The following is an 18292-nucleotide window of genomic DNA, read 5'->3' as shown; positions in this document are numbered from 1 at the left end:
AAAGGCTTAATTGAATAAATTTAACTATATTGACTTAACTTATATTAAGGTTTATGGTAAAAAATCATACCTGCTAATTTTCTTAGGTTTATTTTTGCCGGAAAGCTTTCTTACAGGGTTTTCCACAATTTATAACTGATTTTATTATCGTTTTTTAACCTTATTTATTCCGATGACCTAGTTAACTATTTTTTACTATCATAATTTGGCGACTCGAATTTACCCAATTCAATATTAATTGGTTTGATGATTTGGATTAATCCAAAAAAATCCAAACCAAAGCAACCTAGCTACTTAAATAGGATTTGTTTTTAATTTTATTTTTTTCTAAATCTGAATCTCATGAACAATCTAATTAAAGGCATTGGCATTCAAGGTTTAAAATTCATATAAGTAAAATTATAAAAACTGACGTTAGATACAAAATTATAAAAAAAATTAAGAGTGTTTTTAAATGAATTTAAAAATTAATGATATATTTTATTTCAAAATTTATTCCTTTCCTCTTAAGGGAAAATAATTATTTTCAAATATTTATTGTTCTTAGAACGGTATATAATTAACATAAAATGATAAAAAAAAATAGTTTTTATCTTATAAAACAACAATTAAATAGACTCTACTTAAGATAAAATTAGGACTAGTGATTTATTTTAGTCATCCTTTCTTTTTATAAATTAGAATAATTATATTGAATTAGAGTGTTTTTGTTAGGAGCTATTTTTCAATGAAAGCGTTTTTAAAAATTTTCTTCAACAAGAAATCAAAAGTATTTTCAGATGTTTTTTAATCTATCATTTTCATCTTTATTTTAAAAATTATCAATAATTAAAAATAACTTTGTATAAGTTGTATGATAATATAAATTATTTATTATAAATCTAAAATAATTTATATATTTAAAATATTTATTTATTATAAATTTTAACTATAACATAATTTACATATTAAAAATATTTATTTTATATTTTAATTATATCAAATAAATAGTTATCATGTGCATTCTAAGATAAAATACTAGTTAAAATAAAATAAGATATAATATGCCTCTAGATAAATAAAAAAGTCTTTGAGTTATTATTTAGGAATTTCACCTTCTTTTTTATATCAAATTATATTAAACCTATTTTTTTTATTATAATTTATCTAATGATGATTAAGTTTATAATCTTATTTTTTGCTATTTTTTTAAGCACAAACAACCTCTTTGGGTGTTGATATACGGGGGTATCTATCCTGTACACGGTATGTTTTCTTTTTTTGAATGGACGCTGTATACGGTACGTAGATAAGATTAATAGTGGAATAAGATTATGTAAAAGAAAAAAAAAAAAAAACAGTGGGATAAGATTTAAGAAAACCTAATCCTCAAAACTTCAACCTCATCAACTCTATATATTTTGTTTATTTTTTCCTTTAATATTCAAGTAAGAAAATAAATAAGTTTAGTATATGCTTAATGGTTAAGACTTAAGAAGAATTGTTGTCTCCTTGGACTCAACACAGAGAGAACGATCTTTGCGTTTCCGAGTCTCCAAGTCCTCTGTTTTACACTGCTGCGCGAGACTTCATTTCATTTTGTGATTATAAATACGCAACTCAATTACCCAACCCAACTTTCTTTTCTTTAACAGCAACAACATCAAAATTCCCACTTCCTTTTTCTTTTTTTTCTTTAATAAGAAACCTCGAGAAGAAAGTAAAAGGTTCGTTTTTACCCTTCTTTCTTCCCAGAAGCGATCTCTAAAGCCGACCCATTTCGGAATTCGGAAAACCCAGTGCTGATCGCTCTCTGGGTGTTCCCAAAATGAAGCTTCGGAGATCTTCGCTGTGCGTCTTTCTAGGGTTTCTGGCGCTGTTCCTTTCGCCGCCGCCGTCAATGGCGAAATTCGTGGTGGAGAAGAACAGCTTGACGGTGACGTCGCCGGACAACATCAAGGGCACGCACGATAGCGCGATTGGGAACTTCGGGATACCCCAATACGGAGGCAGCATGGCTGGGAACGTGTTGTACCCAAAGGACAACAAAAAGGGTTGCAAGGAGTTCGATGAGTATGGGATTTCCTTCAAATCCAAACCCGGTGCTCTTCCCACTATCGTTTTGCTCGATCGAGGAAGTAAGATTCTCTTACCTCTACTCTTTTCGTGTCTGATTTCAAGGTTTCTGGTTCTGCTGGTCTGATTTTAGGTTGTAATTTTGTTTTTGTGGTTGTGAGGTTTTGCAGCTGGTTTTGCTTTGCTTGAGAAGTGTTTTTGGTTCCTTGGTTGCATGTTTCGCTTCTTCTTTTGTCGGCTTAGGTGCACTGCCTTGATGTTTGGTTCATGGGGTTTTGCTATTGCTTGTTCATGTATCTTTGGGTAGAATAATTGATAGATAAACACGGGTCTTAGGTTTTATTTCGGAAGTTTGAATTCATGTTTGATCGTGCAAAATTACGTAAAAATAGCGACTAACGTGATTTTAGGTAAATGCTCATACATTTGGTTCTGTGTTGAGGAATTGATTCTCAGTCTAGAATTGGTTATGAGTTGAAACAATCTAGGTAGCATTATACTGAGTTTTATTGCTAACCTGCTTTTAGAATAAAAACATCCAAACGTTAATCACTTCACCTTAAAATCAATTTTAACCAAAATTAATCACTTCAAAATTAATTCCATTCAAAGGTAATTTTACAAACACTCGTCCCAACACACAGTTATCTATGAGTTCAAATTTGTGGTGTGCTTTTGCACAAGTGACATGCTGTAAGTATGAACAGGTCTCAATATGTTGCTTGGGTGTATTCTAAGTGTTTTTTATGTGTTCCTTTTGCAGATTGCTTCTTTGCTTTGAAGGTATGGAATGCACAGAAGGCTGGAGCTTCTGCTGTTCTTGTTGCGGATGATATTGTGGAAAAGTTGATAACCATGGACACTCCTGAGGAGGATGTGTCATCTGCAAAATACATAGAGAACATAACAATACCTTCTGCTCTCATTGAGAAAAGTTTTGGTGAAAAGTTGAAAGATGCCATAAGTAATGGGGATATGGTCAATGTCAATCTTGATTGGAGAGAGGCTGTCCCCCACCCGGATGACCGTGTGGAGTATGAATTGTGGACCAACAGCAATGACGAGTGTGGAGTTAAATGTGATATGTTGATGGAATTTGTGAAAGATTTTAAAGGTGCAGCACAGATATTGGAGAAAGGTGGTTATACTCAATTCACACCCCATTATATAACTTGGTACTGTCCTCAGGCATTCACAATGAGCAAACAGTGCAAGTCCCAGTGCATAAATCATGGAAGATATTGTGCTCCGGATCCTGAGCAAGATTTCAGCACTGGTTATGATGGGAAAGATGTGGTTATTGAAAATTTAAGGCAGCTATGTGTTTTCAAGGTGGCAAATGAAACCAAAAAGCCTTGGGTGTGGTGGGACTATGTCACTGATTTTCAAATTAGATGCCCAATGAAGGAGAAAAAATATAACAAGAAATGTGCTGATGCTGTCATTGAATCACTTGGCAAGTGAATCTGTTATTTGCTTATTATGTTTTCTGTTAGTAGTTGATGATGACTTCTCAAATATGATTATTCAGTATCTCAAATATGATTATTCAATATCTGCAGGCCTTGATATTAAAAAAATTGAAAGGTGCATGGGAGACCCAAATGCTGATTCTGAAAATCCTGTCTTGAAAGAAGAGCAAGATGCCCAAGTACTCCTCTATTTCATTAATTAGTTTTTTATTTTATGTTACCATTTAATTGGTTGCACATCAGATTGTTATATATAGATTTTTAACAAACTAGTGTTTGTAGGTTGGTAAGGGGTCACGAGGTGATGTTACCATATTGCCTACTCTAGTTGTCAATAATAGACAGTATCGAGGTTTGTACTGTGTGCTTCTCTGATAGATATTGATCTGGATTTCCAATTCTTAAGCATTCATTTTTTGTTCCAGGAAAATTGGAGAAAGGTGCTGTTATGAAAGCTATCTGTGCTGGTTTTGAAGAAACTACTGAACCAGCTGTTTGTTTGAGCAGTGGTAAATGCTGACTTTCTTTTGGTTGTGGGGGGATCTATTTTTGTTTACTTGTTAGTTTTGAACCTGAATTGTTTTTTGGGTTGCAAATCTTCTCTTGGCAGATGTGGAGACAAATGAGTGTTTGGAGAATAATGGTGGTTGTTGGCAGGATAAAGTAGCTAACATCACCGCATGCAAGGTATTTGTACTTCAATAAAATAATTATATAGCAAAAGAGCATTCCTGGTTCCATTTTTCTGTATTTCTGATTATATATGTGAATAATTTCTCAGGATACGTTCCGTGGGAGAGTATGTGAATGCCCCCTGGTGGATGGTGTGCAATTTAAAGGAGATGGTTATACAATCTGTGCAGGTTAAAATATAAACATATCTATTTTCATAAATTTCATTTAAGCTATATCTAATTTCGTGCATGTTATTTGTAATTGAAAAAAAAGGATGAAATTATAAGGATGCATATTTAACATTATGAACAGTAATCCATGATCACCCTGTGCATAAAAGTCACTGTCATAATTTTTTATTTTGAAAATGTTATGCTTAATGAAATTTAGTGGTTCCTGAGTTAAATGTTTACTTATTGCCATCAATTAGGTGCATTGGGTAAAACGGTGTGATGATAATTTAGTTTTAGTAGGGGTTATAAGGTTGGCTTGGTGGTAAAGGGAGAAGGTGGGGTGGTGGGGGGGGAGGTCGTGGTTTCGAATTTTCCCACTAACAAAAAACTAACAATTACTTGTCTTTTAAGCCTGTTCAAATAAGCCCACCTATTAATTGTTGTCGGTTACTTTTTCCAATTTTTTTTAAACTTCTTTTAAACTGTTTTAATCTTTTATGCCTGTTTGATTAAGCCCACTTTTCGCTCACTTTTTCCTATTCTATTTGTTTTTACCTTTATTTTATTTTTTTAATCTTTTAAGCCATTTCAATTAAGTTCCCCATTTGTCGCTAATGCTTTTCCTATTATAAGGGTTTTACTTAACTGCCCCTAATAATGCTTCTTTCTTCCCACTTTAATTCTCCACTTTTTTGCCAAAATGTAATATGTCCCCCCTATTAAGTTCCTCTTTTTTATAAGACATGAAAACTTCGTGTTCCCCTTTCTTCTTTTATATCTTCTTGGTTCTTCACTATGAATATTGTTTTTTAGAGTTCACAATAGCGGCCATCCCACTATCTGCTATAATTTTTGGGGGTGGTTGCTCCACGCTACTATCCAGGATTGACTACTTAGTTTTTACACATGTTGGGATACTGTTGGAAGCTTTTAGCTTTACATTATAGGGACCTGGTTTAAAATTTAATAAAATTATAAGTACCTATAATATAGACTAGAGAATAATTTAACCTTCCTTTTTTTTTTATGTATTCATAGTTTTTATTCAACTAGTGTCTTCTGGGTTTGCAGCTAGTGGACCTGGGCGTTGCAAGATAAACAATGGAGGTTGTTGGCATGAAGCTAGGAATGGACATGCATATTCTGCTTGTTCGGTTAGTAATTACTAAGTTCTTGAAATGTTGACACTTTACTCTGCATGGTTTGTAAATCTATAATGGAAACTGAACTGTGACATAAATTGCCATTGCTTCATGGACAGGATGATGGAGGGGTTAAATGCCAGTGTCCTGCAGGCTTTAAAGGTGATGGTGTCAAAAACTGTGAAGGTGAGATATATTTATGTTGTCTTACATTATTATTTTTTCCCCAGATTGAATCCTGGATCCTGTTTTTAATATTGTTGTACATGCACATACATACATAAACTTCTAGTGTAAAACATTTTGAACTAAATCAAGACCTGAGGATGATAAAAATGTCTCAAAATAGGAAGACGTATAGCTGTCTCAGTAATTGAAACTGGCTTTTATGTAAATTATACTCAGATACTTCATATTTTAACTTCATCTCACTGTTAAAGTAGTTGTGTACTTGTATTAATCCTTTGCCTTGGCATTGTTAATTGATGATATCTTTGAATGTTTTCATCATAACTAAAAGCCAAATATCTGAACTCCTTTTGCTTCACCTTTCAGACATTGATGAATGCAAAGAGAAGAAAGCTTGTCAGTGCCCTGAATGTAGCTGCAAGAATACTTGGGGAAGCTATGACTGCACTTGCAGTGGGGATCTTTTGTATATAAGGGACCACGATACTTGCATAAGTGAGTTAAATACACTTGATATCCTTTTACTTGCATGGCATTTGAATTGCTTGGTTTCATTTATTTCCAACTGGGTATCCTGCAGGTAAAACTGCCAGTCAGGAGGGAAGATCAGCCTGGGCTGCTTTTTGGGTTATTTTAGTTGGCTTAGTTGTGGCTGCTGCAGGGGCATACCTTGTGTACAAATACAGAATAAGGGTAAGCTTTGTCACATTTTCAGTTTGGTGATGCTATTAGATATTTAGATGCCTTTTTTTATTCAATTCTAAATTTTATATAGCATTGTGGCATGCAACGAGAAGCATTAAATTCGGTATCATCTGAGACTTGTTAGAAACTCAAATATGAGAACATGAAATTTGCAATTTACCGGTATTTTTGTTGGTGTTTTTGCAGTCATATATGGATTCTGAAATCAGAGCCATCATGGCACAGTATATGCCCTTGGACAGCCAAGGAGAAGTTGTAAATCACGTGCACGAAGAAAGAGCGTGAATTGTCAGTCTCTTTGGATATTGTGTGTGAAGCCTGGGTGTGGCTTACCCTGTGTACCCTTTTGAGTTCAGATTCTGAGCATTTGAATTTGATAGACTCTGTATCATATGGACAATAAAAGGTTCAGAATTAGATAGTTATCCTACGCTTTTTATTGGGGATGTAGCAAATTGTATACTTAATTTAGGCCAGACTTTTTTAAGTTATTTCATTTCACTAGATTCTAGGATTTCTGTTTATGTGACTTCTTGAGTTCCACACTTGTGATTGTAACCTATCGTGTTTTTTTTAGTACAGGCTTAAGTTAACATTGTTGTTCTTCTTCTCCCATTGATTGGCGGGGTGTTCTTCCTCTCCCCTCTTAATTTGTTTGTTGGTTCTTTCTAATCAGCATGACATCCATGGTCTAAAACTGGGACAAATATGCGCTTGTCATCATTTGATTTGAGTAAATGATGACAAGGAACATAATTAATTCTAGTTTTGTCCTCTAATGTGAGAAGGCTTCATGAAATTGCATTCCCATTATGAGAATGGTAATGAATTTAGGAATTAGTGATTTTATGTCTGGTTTATACATGAACATCAGCTTTGCTGACTTATGCTGAATTTATAGGGAAAAATACTTTTTTTAGTAGGAACGAGCATACTTTCTCTTATTCTTTTACTCTTCTTAATGATTATTAGGTCAAGCTGTAAGATGGAAATGATTTTCGTAGCATGTGGCATGAAATTTGTAGTAGTCGACTAGTCTTACTATTAGTCACGAGACAACTTCCTCCTTTTCTTATTTGGATTAACTTATTTTGCATTTCAGTCTTCGTAGAATATTTTTCAGTAATATATATTTCTGATAATCCAAGTTAAATCAATGGTGCTATAAGACATTAAGACTTGATATTTTCATCCAACTTGTTTTTGGGAATTAAGGTACGCCAAGTATCACTATCAATATCAACTTGACAATGTTTTTTGTTTACTGAAGCAAAATTAGTTATTTGGTTTAAGATTTTTTTTATTTTTTAATTTAAGAATATTCTTACTTTCAGTTTATTTCCTACTTCTATGAATTTGAACAGAAAACAGTAAAAATTATTTTCAAGGTTTTGTATATAATTTTTTAAACGAAAAATAAAATAAAATTGAGAAAAAAATTGTACCTGAAAGAAAAAATAAAATCACAATTAACTTCAAGTGTATATCATGTTAAATTAATTAGATAATGCCTACAACATTCAAGGTACTTTGTTTTAATTGCACAACGGAATTTCAAAGTGAAAACTCAAAGCAAAGAAAAAATAAATAAAGAAAACGAATTGCGCTTTTGTGTTACATAACATTCTTATATAGCCATCTTCTCCTCAATTTGGTCCATAAGAATTTTTCACTATCCAATGGTTTAACCATCTTCAGTTCCATATCCCACTGATGTAATAGCATGGCTGAGTGTCCCATATATTTGTTTTTTGAATATTCCCCGCTAAAATTGAGACAAATATTAGTTAGATTTAGTTTAAATACTAACTTCACTTTTAAAGAAATTGAATTTTAGGAACTTACCGATTTATATCTATCAAACTTCTTTTTCAAGGTTAATCATTGCAAATAGGAACAATCTCATAGTCATTAATGGTAACGACATTAGCATTTTTCTATAAAGAAAAAAATTAACACTAAAACCAGCAATAAGCCAATAATTAAAATTATCTAAAACTGACCTTAGGATTACATGCACGCTAAAGAAGAACTCAGTACGTGTAATCCTTATCCGTGTTGATGTCATTGTTGATTATGTACTCATAAGCGAGCTCTATTAGTCCTCCCTTGCATCCACAACATTCTTTGACAAAATCCACTAACTCTTGGTTTGGTAGCTCAATTAACTTGCCTATTTTTATTTGGGTGATTCCTTACACTGTGCCGTTGTTGTTGCAAATGCCCTACAACTCCCTATGATAATAATAAATTAAAAAAAAAACATAACAATACTTTTAAATAAAGTATTATTTTAAACATAATAATTAGAATTTAATTTTAATATATTATTAATGTTTCAAGGCATGTTAAGCAAAAATGAATTTTGTGATTTGGTTGACATTTGGGACAATTGGAGAATTAGGAATTATGGTATCCAATTTTGAATGTTGTTTTATAGTAAAATGGTAGAAATGTATCAAAACTAGAAAATAGAAAATCACATGAAATAAATACAAGTACTTACAGCAATGGTATCTTTTTCATCTCTGACTCTCGTGACAGCACTAATTTCCTCCTCAAGTCGATGGATTCGAGTATAGAGAAAGGATGACCACTCTATTATAATATGTCCTCCCAAATGAGGAAAAAGAAGCGTGCAAAAAGAATTTGTGGATGCACAAGTTTTACTCATGCATGCAGGTATATCAAAAAGTAACAATAGCATTTTTTTTTTATCGTCTCAGCATAAATCAAAAGGCGCTTTTAATTCCATCATAAAGAACAATATGTCTATTCATATACAGTATCTTAATCCACGTATAATATCTTAATTTTTAATTATAAAAATATTATTTTATTTTCTACTTCTATGAATTTGAACAGAAAATAGTAAAAATTATTTTTAAGGTTTAGTATATAAATTTTTTAAACAAAAAATAAAGTAAAATTGAGAAAATATTTTTGTAACTGAAAGAAAAAATAAACGCACGGTAGAAGATCTCAAGTCACAATTAATTTCTAGTGTACATCATGTTATATTAATTAGATAATGCCAACAACATTCAAGGTTCATTCACAATAAATTAACAAAATCATATACACCTCCAAACCTCAATGTATCGTCTTATTCATTTGCTTGATCTGGCTAGCTACTTATCATGGCTGGAAAAGGAAAATTCCAATCCTTAGTATTTGTTGTTATTATTCTGTGTCATGCTCGTTTTGGCTGAACATCCAAGATGGGATGACACAACCACTTAACACTCTAAAATAAAATCTTAAAAAGTATAAAAATAATTAATCGTGATTTATTAGATGTTAAGGATATAATTTGAAAAATGATTTAATGCATCTAGAAGGAAGGAATAAATCATAAAATGCAGATTAATAAGCCAAAAAATAATAAAAGAAACAAATTAGTTAATTCAATTTTGGAGATTTGGTAAGAAGAGAAGTATTGATACCTTTTAAAATACTATTTTAACATAAAAAAAAATCTGTAAATTTTGAAATTTTTTGTAAGAATAGGATGATTTTTAAGATTTTTTTTTGAAAAAATATGATTAAGATGTTATAATTTGGATTTTTAATGTATTTATAACATAAAATTTGAAAGTATTTTATTGATGTACAAGATTTTTATATAGATTCTTTTAAAAAAAATATTCAAATTTTAACAAATAAATGATAAGTTTTGGAGAATTAATAGATTTTGTTAAAATCTTGTAAATTGATAACATGCTTCCAGATAGCAAGTTAAGTTAAATTTAATGTAACGTAGTGTTTTTTCTTCTTTTTTTTTTTTTTTTGCGTAAAATACATCTCATTCAAGTTGCTTCCAACGTGGAAAAATAAGGAATCGTCTACTTTTATCTGGGACAATCCCTTAATTTTTCCAAACAACTTGCCGTGACAAATACTCCACATTGAAATTCAGTTAACTATCATTCCATTCTGGATGAATGTCATTGCTCTAGAATCTAGATAACTCCAATACACTATAAGGTAAGACCAAGATGAAAATGATTCGAGGAGGCTATTAAAACGGTGGAAACAAACATAATATATATATAATAAAATCATGAGTAAACAGCCAATAAATCAACTGAAATTGATGACTCATAGTTAAAATAATACACAAGGGTTGCTTAATTGATTAATTAATCTCATACTTCCTTACAATTAAATGCCAGTTAATACATAATAGAACATAAACATCACAAAAGGGCACCCTCAGCTCTCAAATTGCTGCATTCCCTTTCATTGCTATGCAGCCAAAGGCAATATATTTATGGTTGTTTGGTTGGGGTAATATTGAGGTCTAGTCCAATGTTCATTCCATTGTAAGCAATGGGAGCGTACATCCAGAGATCATCTGAGCTCAGAAGCTGTTAAATTCGATGAAACATGAATGAGTCTCACAATATTTCTTATAGTATAAAATATATTTTACACTGAACGAAGGAGGATCCTCAAGTTGTTGTTACCTTAATTTGGAGTTGCAAAAACTTCACATATTTGACAGCTTCCTCCAGCATGGTGCTTATATCGACCTGCAATTTCATGAGGAAGCAAAATTCTGCATCTTAACCACTTGTTTGACTTTGACAGTAGTTGGATATTGTTATTGAGAGAGCTACCTTGGTTCCATTGGGGACAAGGTGTTGTAGGATTCTCAACCTTTCATTTATTCTTTCTCTTCTTCTCTGCATTGTACAAAAGGAAAAACCTCTTGAGATCTAATCCTTCCACACTTCACAGTACAAGGTAATCATAAAATTATTGGCAAGGATTAGTTTGATAAAATGCACTTGGCAAAGGACATACCCTTGCATATACACTCTGTGGATCAGTAGCAGAACCTCTATTAGCTGTTGATTTTTTCCCCTTTAACTTAAGAGATGTAGAATCCTCGAGGCTCAAACTTGAAGATCCTCCTCCATTTAGCTCCTGAGAAGCATTGGAGTCATCATCCTCTGAGCAGAAACCCTGAAGATCAGGACTTCTACCCTCCTCAGAGTTACTTATAGAATCAGATTTTGGTTTCTTCATAGATTTAACATTTTTCTTGCTCTTTCGTACCTATGAAATCATTAAATCAAAATTATCAAATCATGATAAGAAGAACCACACAAAATCAAACACATGCCATAAATTCTGCCGAAAAAGGAAATTCTTATGTAACTACATTACTATAGGACTAAGAAACAGGAGTAGTAAGTGATTTACTTAGAAAAGAATATCATAATTTATGTTATTCTACCTGCATTGAGCCCCTAGATCTTTTTCCTGACTTCTCCAGATTGGTGTTTATATCCTCTTGTGCAGCTTCAGAAACTAGTACTTCACATTCCTGGTGATCCTGCAATTTCTTGTCAGCAATAACCTCTAGACCTAACTCTTCATCAGTGTTTTCATTTATCTGTTGGCTGTCACTCCCTTGAACATTATATGGGCTAAACTTGGCATCCCCCAAGGGAAAACCCACAGACATGTAGCCAATGTTGGCTACTGGATCACACTTATTACCACTTGTAGTAGGAAAAATATTGCTACTATCAGCAGTGAAGCTACTTCCTTGTGAAAAACATAAATAATTAGTATTACTATTATCAGCATTTGCATGAAAATATGGACTTTCATTGATTCCTGTCACGCTCACTATTGTTGATTCATGGCCAGGCCATATTGCAGATGGAATTCCCAAATTGAAGTTTCCACACAGGTTCTCAGGGAGTGAACAGTTACCAAGCAACTGGCTCATAAAGTCAGCTTCCTCAGCTGTGTAGAATCCACTAAGAGAACTCCACTCTTCAGAAATTTGCTCAACAGGATCCATTTTTTCTTCTTCTTTGGTGTGGCTCGTCTTTTTCTATTGCTGATGTAGAAGAAGCCCACTTTTAGAATGAGAACAGTGCTCTATTTATACCCAACAAGCAGAAAACCATATACCACTAAGGATTGACTTCATCCATATAAAATGATCTCAATTCATAATTGGCAATAATTAGCATCTGACAAAGTCCTACACCCTTAAATCAATATGCAAAAGTCCTTGGTGGGACCACTTATAACTGAAGAGGTCCCAGTTCCAAGTATTTGGTTTTTATTAGAATATCAACATATCATTATTAACCTGGGGAAATATAAGGTGGGTGGAATGGTGAAGGGAGAAGTGAAGGGAAAAAAGATCATGGATTTGATCTCCTCTGCGAACAAAATTAACATTCTAACAACTAATATTTACCGATAAAAAATCATTATTAACCCCTATACGGATTTCCTAGACCTGAAAACTCCTCCGACAGATGAGAGAGAAGCACAATATTTAAGTATTTGTGAGTGAGAATTAGGAGATTTGGAGGGTTTTATAAATAGAATTACACCTGTTAAATTGTGAGATAGACGTGGTATGATATTTATATGAATTATGTTTTAGACAAAATAAAAATGACGTATGCAAGAAGGACGGCTTGAGATCGTGGGGGTAAGTCTTGACATTCTAAAACTGTTTTCAAATCTAGACAGCATTATCTGCTAACTGTGTTTTTGTTCCCTCTAGAGCTGTTAAAAACCTACCACATTCTGTTCATGATTTCAACTCATTTTTCAGTTACAGATTTTGCATACATTACGTGGATGGATATAATGCGAGATTCTCCTAACCGAGTTTAGCATTTTATGTTAATGCTGAGTTGGGAAGCTGAGATCTAATCCAGAAGTGAAGTAGGCTAGAAAACAAAGGCAAAAATTAAGCATTTATATATGAAGATTAGTTCTGGTTTCAGGGCATTGTTCTATATTCTCGATTGTATTTTATGTTTATGGTATTGGAATGTATGGACAACAATATATTCCTTCTGAGATATCGATTAAGAAGATTTGTTGTATTTTAGTATATCCTTGGTGAGTACGTGAGTGCCCGTTTGATTAGATGAGAGATTCTACCTGCAGTAAGATTCCTCTTACACTCAAATTTAAGAATGTTCTGTGTAAGATCAGTGATGCTACAAGCCTTAGCTAGGAATTACAGTGCTATTACTTCAATGCTAGTACTTTTATTTTGTATTACATTGCTCTATTTTTTTATTTTTTTTACCAGTTGAATCCGGTTCATTATGGAACAGACTTCCATCAACTATCATACGAACCAGGAATCCTACGATTACATTGTTCTAATTTTCACGTATCTTATGTTTTAGGATTTTTTTTATTTAATTGTAATTAATTAATTAATTATGATTTAGTATTAATATGAACAAAGATTAGAGTTTAATGTTTATGTGTATAATACTATTATTCAATTATAAATCATAGTTGATATGATTTTAAAAATTAATAAATAAACTTATCATACATACAGTGAAAAACTATCTTATCTGTGCATAATCTTCTTTTTCTAAATATTAATACATTTTCTTTTTATTTTACAATTAACACATCGTATCATATTAAGTTATCAAATATTTTAGATTCAATGTATATTGTCTCCTCAATATCTCTAAATCTTCAGTAGAACTTGTTGGAACATGTTTGTATATAAGGTTGTCTCAACACCTTCGACGGTTTATCATTCGTAGCCATTAAGTGTAATTATGTAATTTAAATATATTTTTTGTTTTCATAATTTATTTAGTTTAATTATATTTTTAGTCTATAAGTTGTTTTATTTTAACTTTGATCTCAATAGTTTATAGGAACAAAATGTATTTAAATTTAATTTGTTTTTTTTTTGTTAATGAATAAGCTTAATAATATAGTTACATTCCAATAAATGAATAGGGTAGCACGGATGGTACAAGCATAAAAAAAGCATCACCCTATAACGACGTGTGTTTGTATCCTCAAGTAGTTGGTAACTTGGTATAACATTTAATTAAATTACCTGAAAAAAACATTTAATTAAATCTATTCATGGTGGCTAAGTTGTCCTGGAGCCAGGGGATCAATAAATTAATTCTTAAAGTTAAATAAGGGCTGGAGATATATACAGCATGTTTCGATAAATTAGTATTTTAGACAGCTCAATACATAAACTATAAATATGTGCATCTGGTACGTACGCCACAGAAAATAAACATGTAAATAAATCATATACAAGCAAAATTGTCATGATCCCCGTTATTAAATAAAAACGAAATAGAAGTAGACAAATTTTAGTTTCACCATGCCACGTGATCCAAATTTATATTCATCGTTAATACCCAGTTAACTCAAATTATTGATTTATATCTAAACTTTCTCGGCAACTTTGCAGAAAATTTAAGTAAGTGAAAAGTAAATGTAATTAACTTAAAAGTCATTGATATATGACATATTGCGAAAGAAGTAAAAGACTGAAATGTGTGGATATTCTACTCCTCCAAATTGTTTGCTTAAGGAATTACCAAGTTAACTCAAATTAATGTCCCGTTTCTCGAAAGGGCTTGTTTGATTAATTAATCCCGACTACAGTTTGCAGGATTCAACCCTATTATATAAATGAATTAACAAAAACATCATAAAGTGGCAATTTAAGTTAATGAAATATTATATCCTCTTTAATTGCTATGCTATCACATTGATCTTCCTTTGGTTGGAGAAATACCGAGGTCTAGTCCAATGTTTATTCCATTGTAAACAATTGGAGCATACATCCACAAATCTTCAGAGCTCAGAAGCTGTTTCATCCAAATAAAAAATGTTAGAAAAAAAATGAATTAATAATCACTATCTTTTGCAAAATGGAAAATATCTTTGCAATCTGCTAAATTTATATGGGAAGGTTTTCCAAGTTGTTACCTTAATTTGGAGCTGTAAAAACTTAACGTATTGGACAGCTTCTTCAAGCATGGTGCTGATATCCACCTACAATTAACGAAGAAAGAGCTTGAGAATTTGAACACCTTCACCAATTGTTAAGCAATAGTTCAATTGCCACTGACTCCTGAGAGAGTTACCTTAGTTCCGTTGGGGACAAGATTTTGCAGTATTCTCAGCCTTTCATTTATTCTTTCTCTTCTCTTCTGCACAACACGAGAGGAAGAACCCTTTAGGCATAATGAAAGATGTTTATTTGAGGACAAAGACAGTATTGCTATCAAGGTTTTAAATTACGGTCACAATCATGTTGTAGTGTTATTGTAATCTTCGATATTGTGAAAAATTGCTGACAAATAGAACTGATATTGTAAATGTAAAGGTTTTTACAGTAGTGAAAACTCTAAAAACCTTGACCTTCAGCCGAAATCATGGTGGTGGACCATATTTTAAAACCTTATTAAGTGATCATACATGTGCAGTTGTCATTGTGATTTTATTGAAGAAATGTCCTTCAAAAGGGTGACTTACTCTTGCATAGAGGCTCTGTGGATCAGCGGCGGCACTGGTAGTTGCTCTTGATTTTCTATCCAAATTAGGAGGTGCAGGATCTTTTGATGCCCCTCCATTTGGCTCAAGATAAGCATTAGAGTCACTCTGTGAAAAACAGCTATTATTCCTTTGGACTTGGAGGCTCAAGCTTCTATCATCTTCATCGTTGCTAGTTGAAGCAGATTTTGAATTTTTCCTTGATTTAGCATTCCTCGATGTTTTTGGGACCTACATAATAAAATCATGATCATAATCCAACATAAGTAAACAACATAACTCAAACATTCTGAAGAAAAAAAAAAATACATATATATATATATATATATATATATATATATATATATATATATATATATATATAAATACACATAATGATAGCACTAGCTAGCTAGCAGAATTTTTAACTTGGTATCATTCTACCTCTATTGAGCTCTTTAGTCTTTTTGGTAGGTTCTCCAGGTTTCTGCTTCTATCTTCCTCTACAGGTTCAGAAACCATCATTTCATACTCTCTCTTAGCCTGCAAATTGTTGTCAGCAATAGCCAATTTCCATGGGTCAAGACTTGACTCTTCATCAGTGTTTTCATTTATCTGTTGGCTTAAGTAGTCATCACATTGAAAACTATGGGGACTAAATTTGGCATCTCCAAGGCACAAAACCATGGGCACAGAATCAAAGTTTGTTTCTGGATCACAGGAGTAGGTTCCACTACTTGTAGTGGAAAAGATATTATTACCACTATTATCAGTGCTGGAGCTACTCCCTTGTGAGAAACACAAAAAATTAGTATCTGTAAAATTTGGAGGAAGGTATGAGTTGCTATTAGTGTCAGTTATGGCCACTATTGTGGACTCATGGCCAGGCCAAAAGCCAAAAGTGGTATTTCCACTGTGCTTTTCAGTGACTGAAGTGTTACCACCAAACAACTGAACCATGAAGTCGGCTTCTTCAGTTGTGTGAAATCCACAAAGAGAACCCCATTCTTCAGAAACCAATTGAACAGGTTCCATTTTTTTCTTCTTTCTTTTAAAACCTGTGAGAAGAAAGGGTTCTCTTCTTTTAGGGTGATAGTATGTAACTGAACTTAAGAAACTTGGTTTGTTTCTAATGATAGGAAAGTGAGAGCATTACTGGTACATATATACTCAACAACCTAACTACCTAAGGTAATGCCAAAAAGGGATTGGATTCATGTATGGAAAAAGATCCCATTCATCATTGGAAAGAATTAAGCGCTGACAAATTACTAATACCCAAAAATTAATTTCCATTAGCCTTGATGGGACCCGTTATAACTTAGAAGACTCTGCTCATTGACTTTATTTTTGTTAAAATAATAATAAATAATAATCCTCGAATGGGGCTTATAATTCCCCTCTCAGGTGAGAAAGAAATACAATGATCAAGTATTATTGCTGAAAGAGACACTAGTGTGGGACTTGGTACATTATTAGAGACAAATAAAGAGAATGAAAAAATGTCAATTTTGAGACTTTGAGGCTGGCCATGAATATGATATTAATATAACAAGCATTATTTGTGTTAGACAGAACGAACGAAAATGACATTGACATGGAAAATTGAAGGAATTGAGCTCTAGGCGTGGTGGTGTCTCATATCTGTCAGACATTCTAAATACCTAATTTAATTTGAATCGGACAGTGACTGTGTTGTCTGCCAATTTGATTCATGTACCCTCCCAAGCAGTCTAAAACCCATCGAGTTCCCTCAACTCATGACTCTGTTTTGCTAATCTTTTTTAACCTATATTTATCTAACATGTTCTGTGTTGAGGTCATTTTATTGATTTGTCTCAAAGCATTTTTATTTACAAATTTTCCCAGTAATTTTGATAATAAGTCTGTAGATAAGTTATATTTGATAAAAATAGCTGATGAGTTTTTAAGTTGAAAAATCATAGACTAATTTTTAATTATAAGATGTTTAGTTAGTTTTTTGAATTAAACATTATCAATAAAATTAAAATTTAAACCAATTATTAAATAAAAAAAATAACATACAAAGACATGTTTATATAATTTTATATTTGCACCAAAAAAATATAATTTTATATTTTGATGAAATACCTTATAAAATAATCAAATGAATTTTAAGTTGTCTAAAATAACTTGTCGCTCACACTCTAACTCAAAATGTTTTTTTGAAAAAAAAATTGGGGGAATATGCGATGGAAATCGCAATGCCCCTATTTCGAAATAGAATGGACCTACGTACCATGTTAAACGCCTCGCGAAGAACTGCAGATACTAATAGCTATGGAAGAAAAGAAGTTGGCTTTTTGGAATGGCAGATATAGAAAACCGATGGCTATGGAAAGAAAAGTGGTTTTCTGCAGATATAGGATGAAATTGGTATAAAAAAAAAACACTTTTCAATATAGTATTATAAGGTTATCACATTTCCTTTCTATCTTTTTGTTCACATTTTTGTAATCATTTATTTAACCTTGTACTTAAAATTATATTCATCCATCTCTGTCAAATCTTTTACCAATTTTGTACACTTGAACATACATTTTCTATTGGA

General features: G+C 32.3%; 3 protein-coding genes and 1 long non-coding RNA gene across 5 annotated transcripts; 2 read left to right on the top strand and 2 right to left on the bottom strand.

Moving 5' to 3' along the window:
* The first annotated feature begins 1430 nt into the window (after positions 1–1430).
* On the top strand, positions 1431–7004 carry LOC100776184 (vacuolar-sorting receptor 1). The gene is made up of 12 exons (XM_003555944.3): positions 1431–2117; positions 2819–3511; positions 3618–3706; positions 3810–3879; positions 3953–4036; positions 4138–4214; positions 4309–4390; positions 5447–5529; positions 5637–5703; positions 6073–6201; positions 6287–6399; positions 6598–7004. The coding sequence occupies exons 1-12, from the start codon at positions 1808–1810 to the stop codon at positions 6694–6696; spliced, it is 1896 nt and encodes a 631-aa protein (XP_003555992.1). The 5' UTR covers positions 1431–1807; the 3' UTR covers positions 6697–7004.
* Positions 7005–10638: 3634 nt separating this feature from the next.
* On the top strand, positions 10639–13440 carry LOC121174295 (uncharacterized). Of its 2 annotated transcripts, XR_005890284.1 has the most exons (3): positions 10639–11160; positions 12076–12880; positions 13007–13440. It is a non-coding gene; the product is annotated as an uncharacterized lncRNA (long non-coding RNA). The 2 variants fall into 2 exon arrangements; XR_005890283.1 differs by having other exon boundaries at positions 10763–11160; positions 12076–13440.
* LOC100817334 (transcription factor bHLH84) lies at positions 10651–12287 on the bottom strand. The gene is made up of 5 exons (XM_003555245.3): positions 11657–12287; positions 11221–11475; positions 11034–11099; positions 10881–10946; positions 10651–10781 (listed from the first exon to the last, which is right to left on the bottom strand). The coding sequence occupies exons 1-5, from the start codon at positions 12230–12232 to the stop codon at positions 10683–10685; spliced, it is 1062 nt and encodes a 353-aa protein (XP_003555293.1). The 5' UTR covers positions 12233–12287; the 3' UTR covers positions 10651–10682.
* Positions 13441–14869: 1429 nt separating the features above from the next.
* LOC100816788 (transcription factor bHLH84) lies at positions 14870–16839 on the bottom strand. The gene is made up of 5 exons (XM_003555244.4): positions 16165–16839; positions 15724–15972; positions 15333–15398; positions 15175–15240; positions 14870–15053 (listed from the first exon to the last, which is right to left on the bottom strand). Exons 1-5 carry the CDS (start codon positions 16753–16755, stop codon positions 14949–14951), a joined length of 1077 nt encoding a protein of 358 aa, XP_003555292.1. The 5' UTR covers positions 16756–16839; the 3' UTR covers positions 14870–14948.
* Positions 16840–18292: the final 1453 nt, after the last annotated feature.

The sequence above is a fragment of the Glycine max genome, chromosome 20 (assembly GCF_000004515.6).
Source record: "Glycine max cultivar Williams 82 chromosome 20, Glycine_max_v4.0, whole genome shotgun sequence".
Lineage (NCBI taxonomy): Eukaryota > Viridiplantae > Streptophyta > Magnoliopsida > Fabales > Fabaceae > Glycine > Glycine max.
This window is presented reverse-complemented; position numbering and strand designations above follow the sequence as displayed.

Excerpts from the sequence above, each read along its gene's own strand:
- LOC100776184 (XM_003555944.3), top strand. The coding sequence starts at position 1,808 with ATGAAGCTTCGGAGATCTTCGCTGTGCGTCTTTCTAGGGTTTCTGGCG. Across the intron at positions 4,391-5,446 it reads TGGTTATACAATCTGTGCAG|CTAGTGGACCTGGGCGTTGC; the intron begins GTTAAAATATAA and ends CTGGGTTTGCAG. Across the intron at positions 5,704-6,072 it reads TGGTGTCAAAAACTGTGAAG|ACATTGATGAATGCAAAGAG; the intron begins GTGAGATATATT and ends TTCACCTTTCAG.
- LOC100817334 (XM_003555245.3), bottom strand. The coding sequence starts at position 12,232 with ATGGATCCTGTTGAGCAAATTTCTGAAGAGTGGAGTTCTCTTAGTGGA. Across the intron at positions 11,100-11,220 it reads CACAGAGTGTATATGCAAGG|AGAAGAAGAGAAAGAATAAA; the intron begins GTATGTCCTTTG and ends TGTACAATGCAG. Across the intron at positions 10,782-10,880 it reads TTTTGCAACTCCAAATTAAG|CTTCTGAGCTCAGATGATCT; the intron begins GTAACAACAACT and ends CGAATTTAACAG.
- LOC100816788 (XM_003555244.4), bottom strand. The coding sequence starts at position 16,755 with ATGGAACCTGTTCAATTGGTTTCTGAAGAATGGGGTTCTCTTTGTGGA. Across the intron at positions 15,973-16,164 it reads GACTAAAGAGCTCAATAGAG|GTCCCAAAAACATCGAGGAA; the intron begins GTAGAATGATAC and ends TTTATTATGTAG. Across the intron at positions 15,241-15,332 it reads TTGTCCCCAACGGAACTAAG|GTGGATATCAGCACCATGCT; the intron begins GTAACTCTCTCA and ends CGTTAATTGTAG.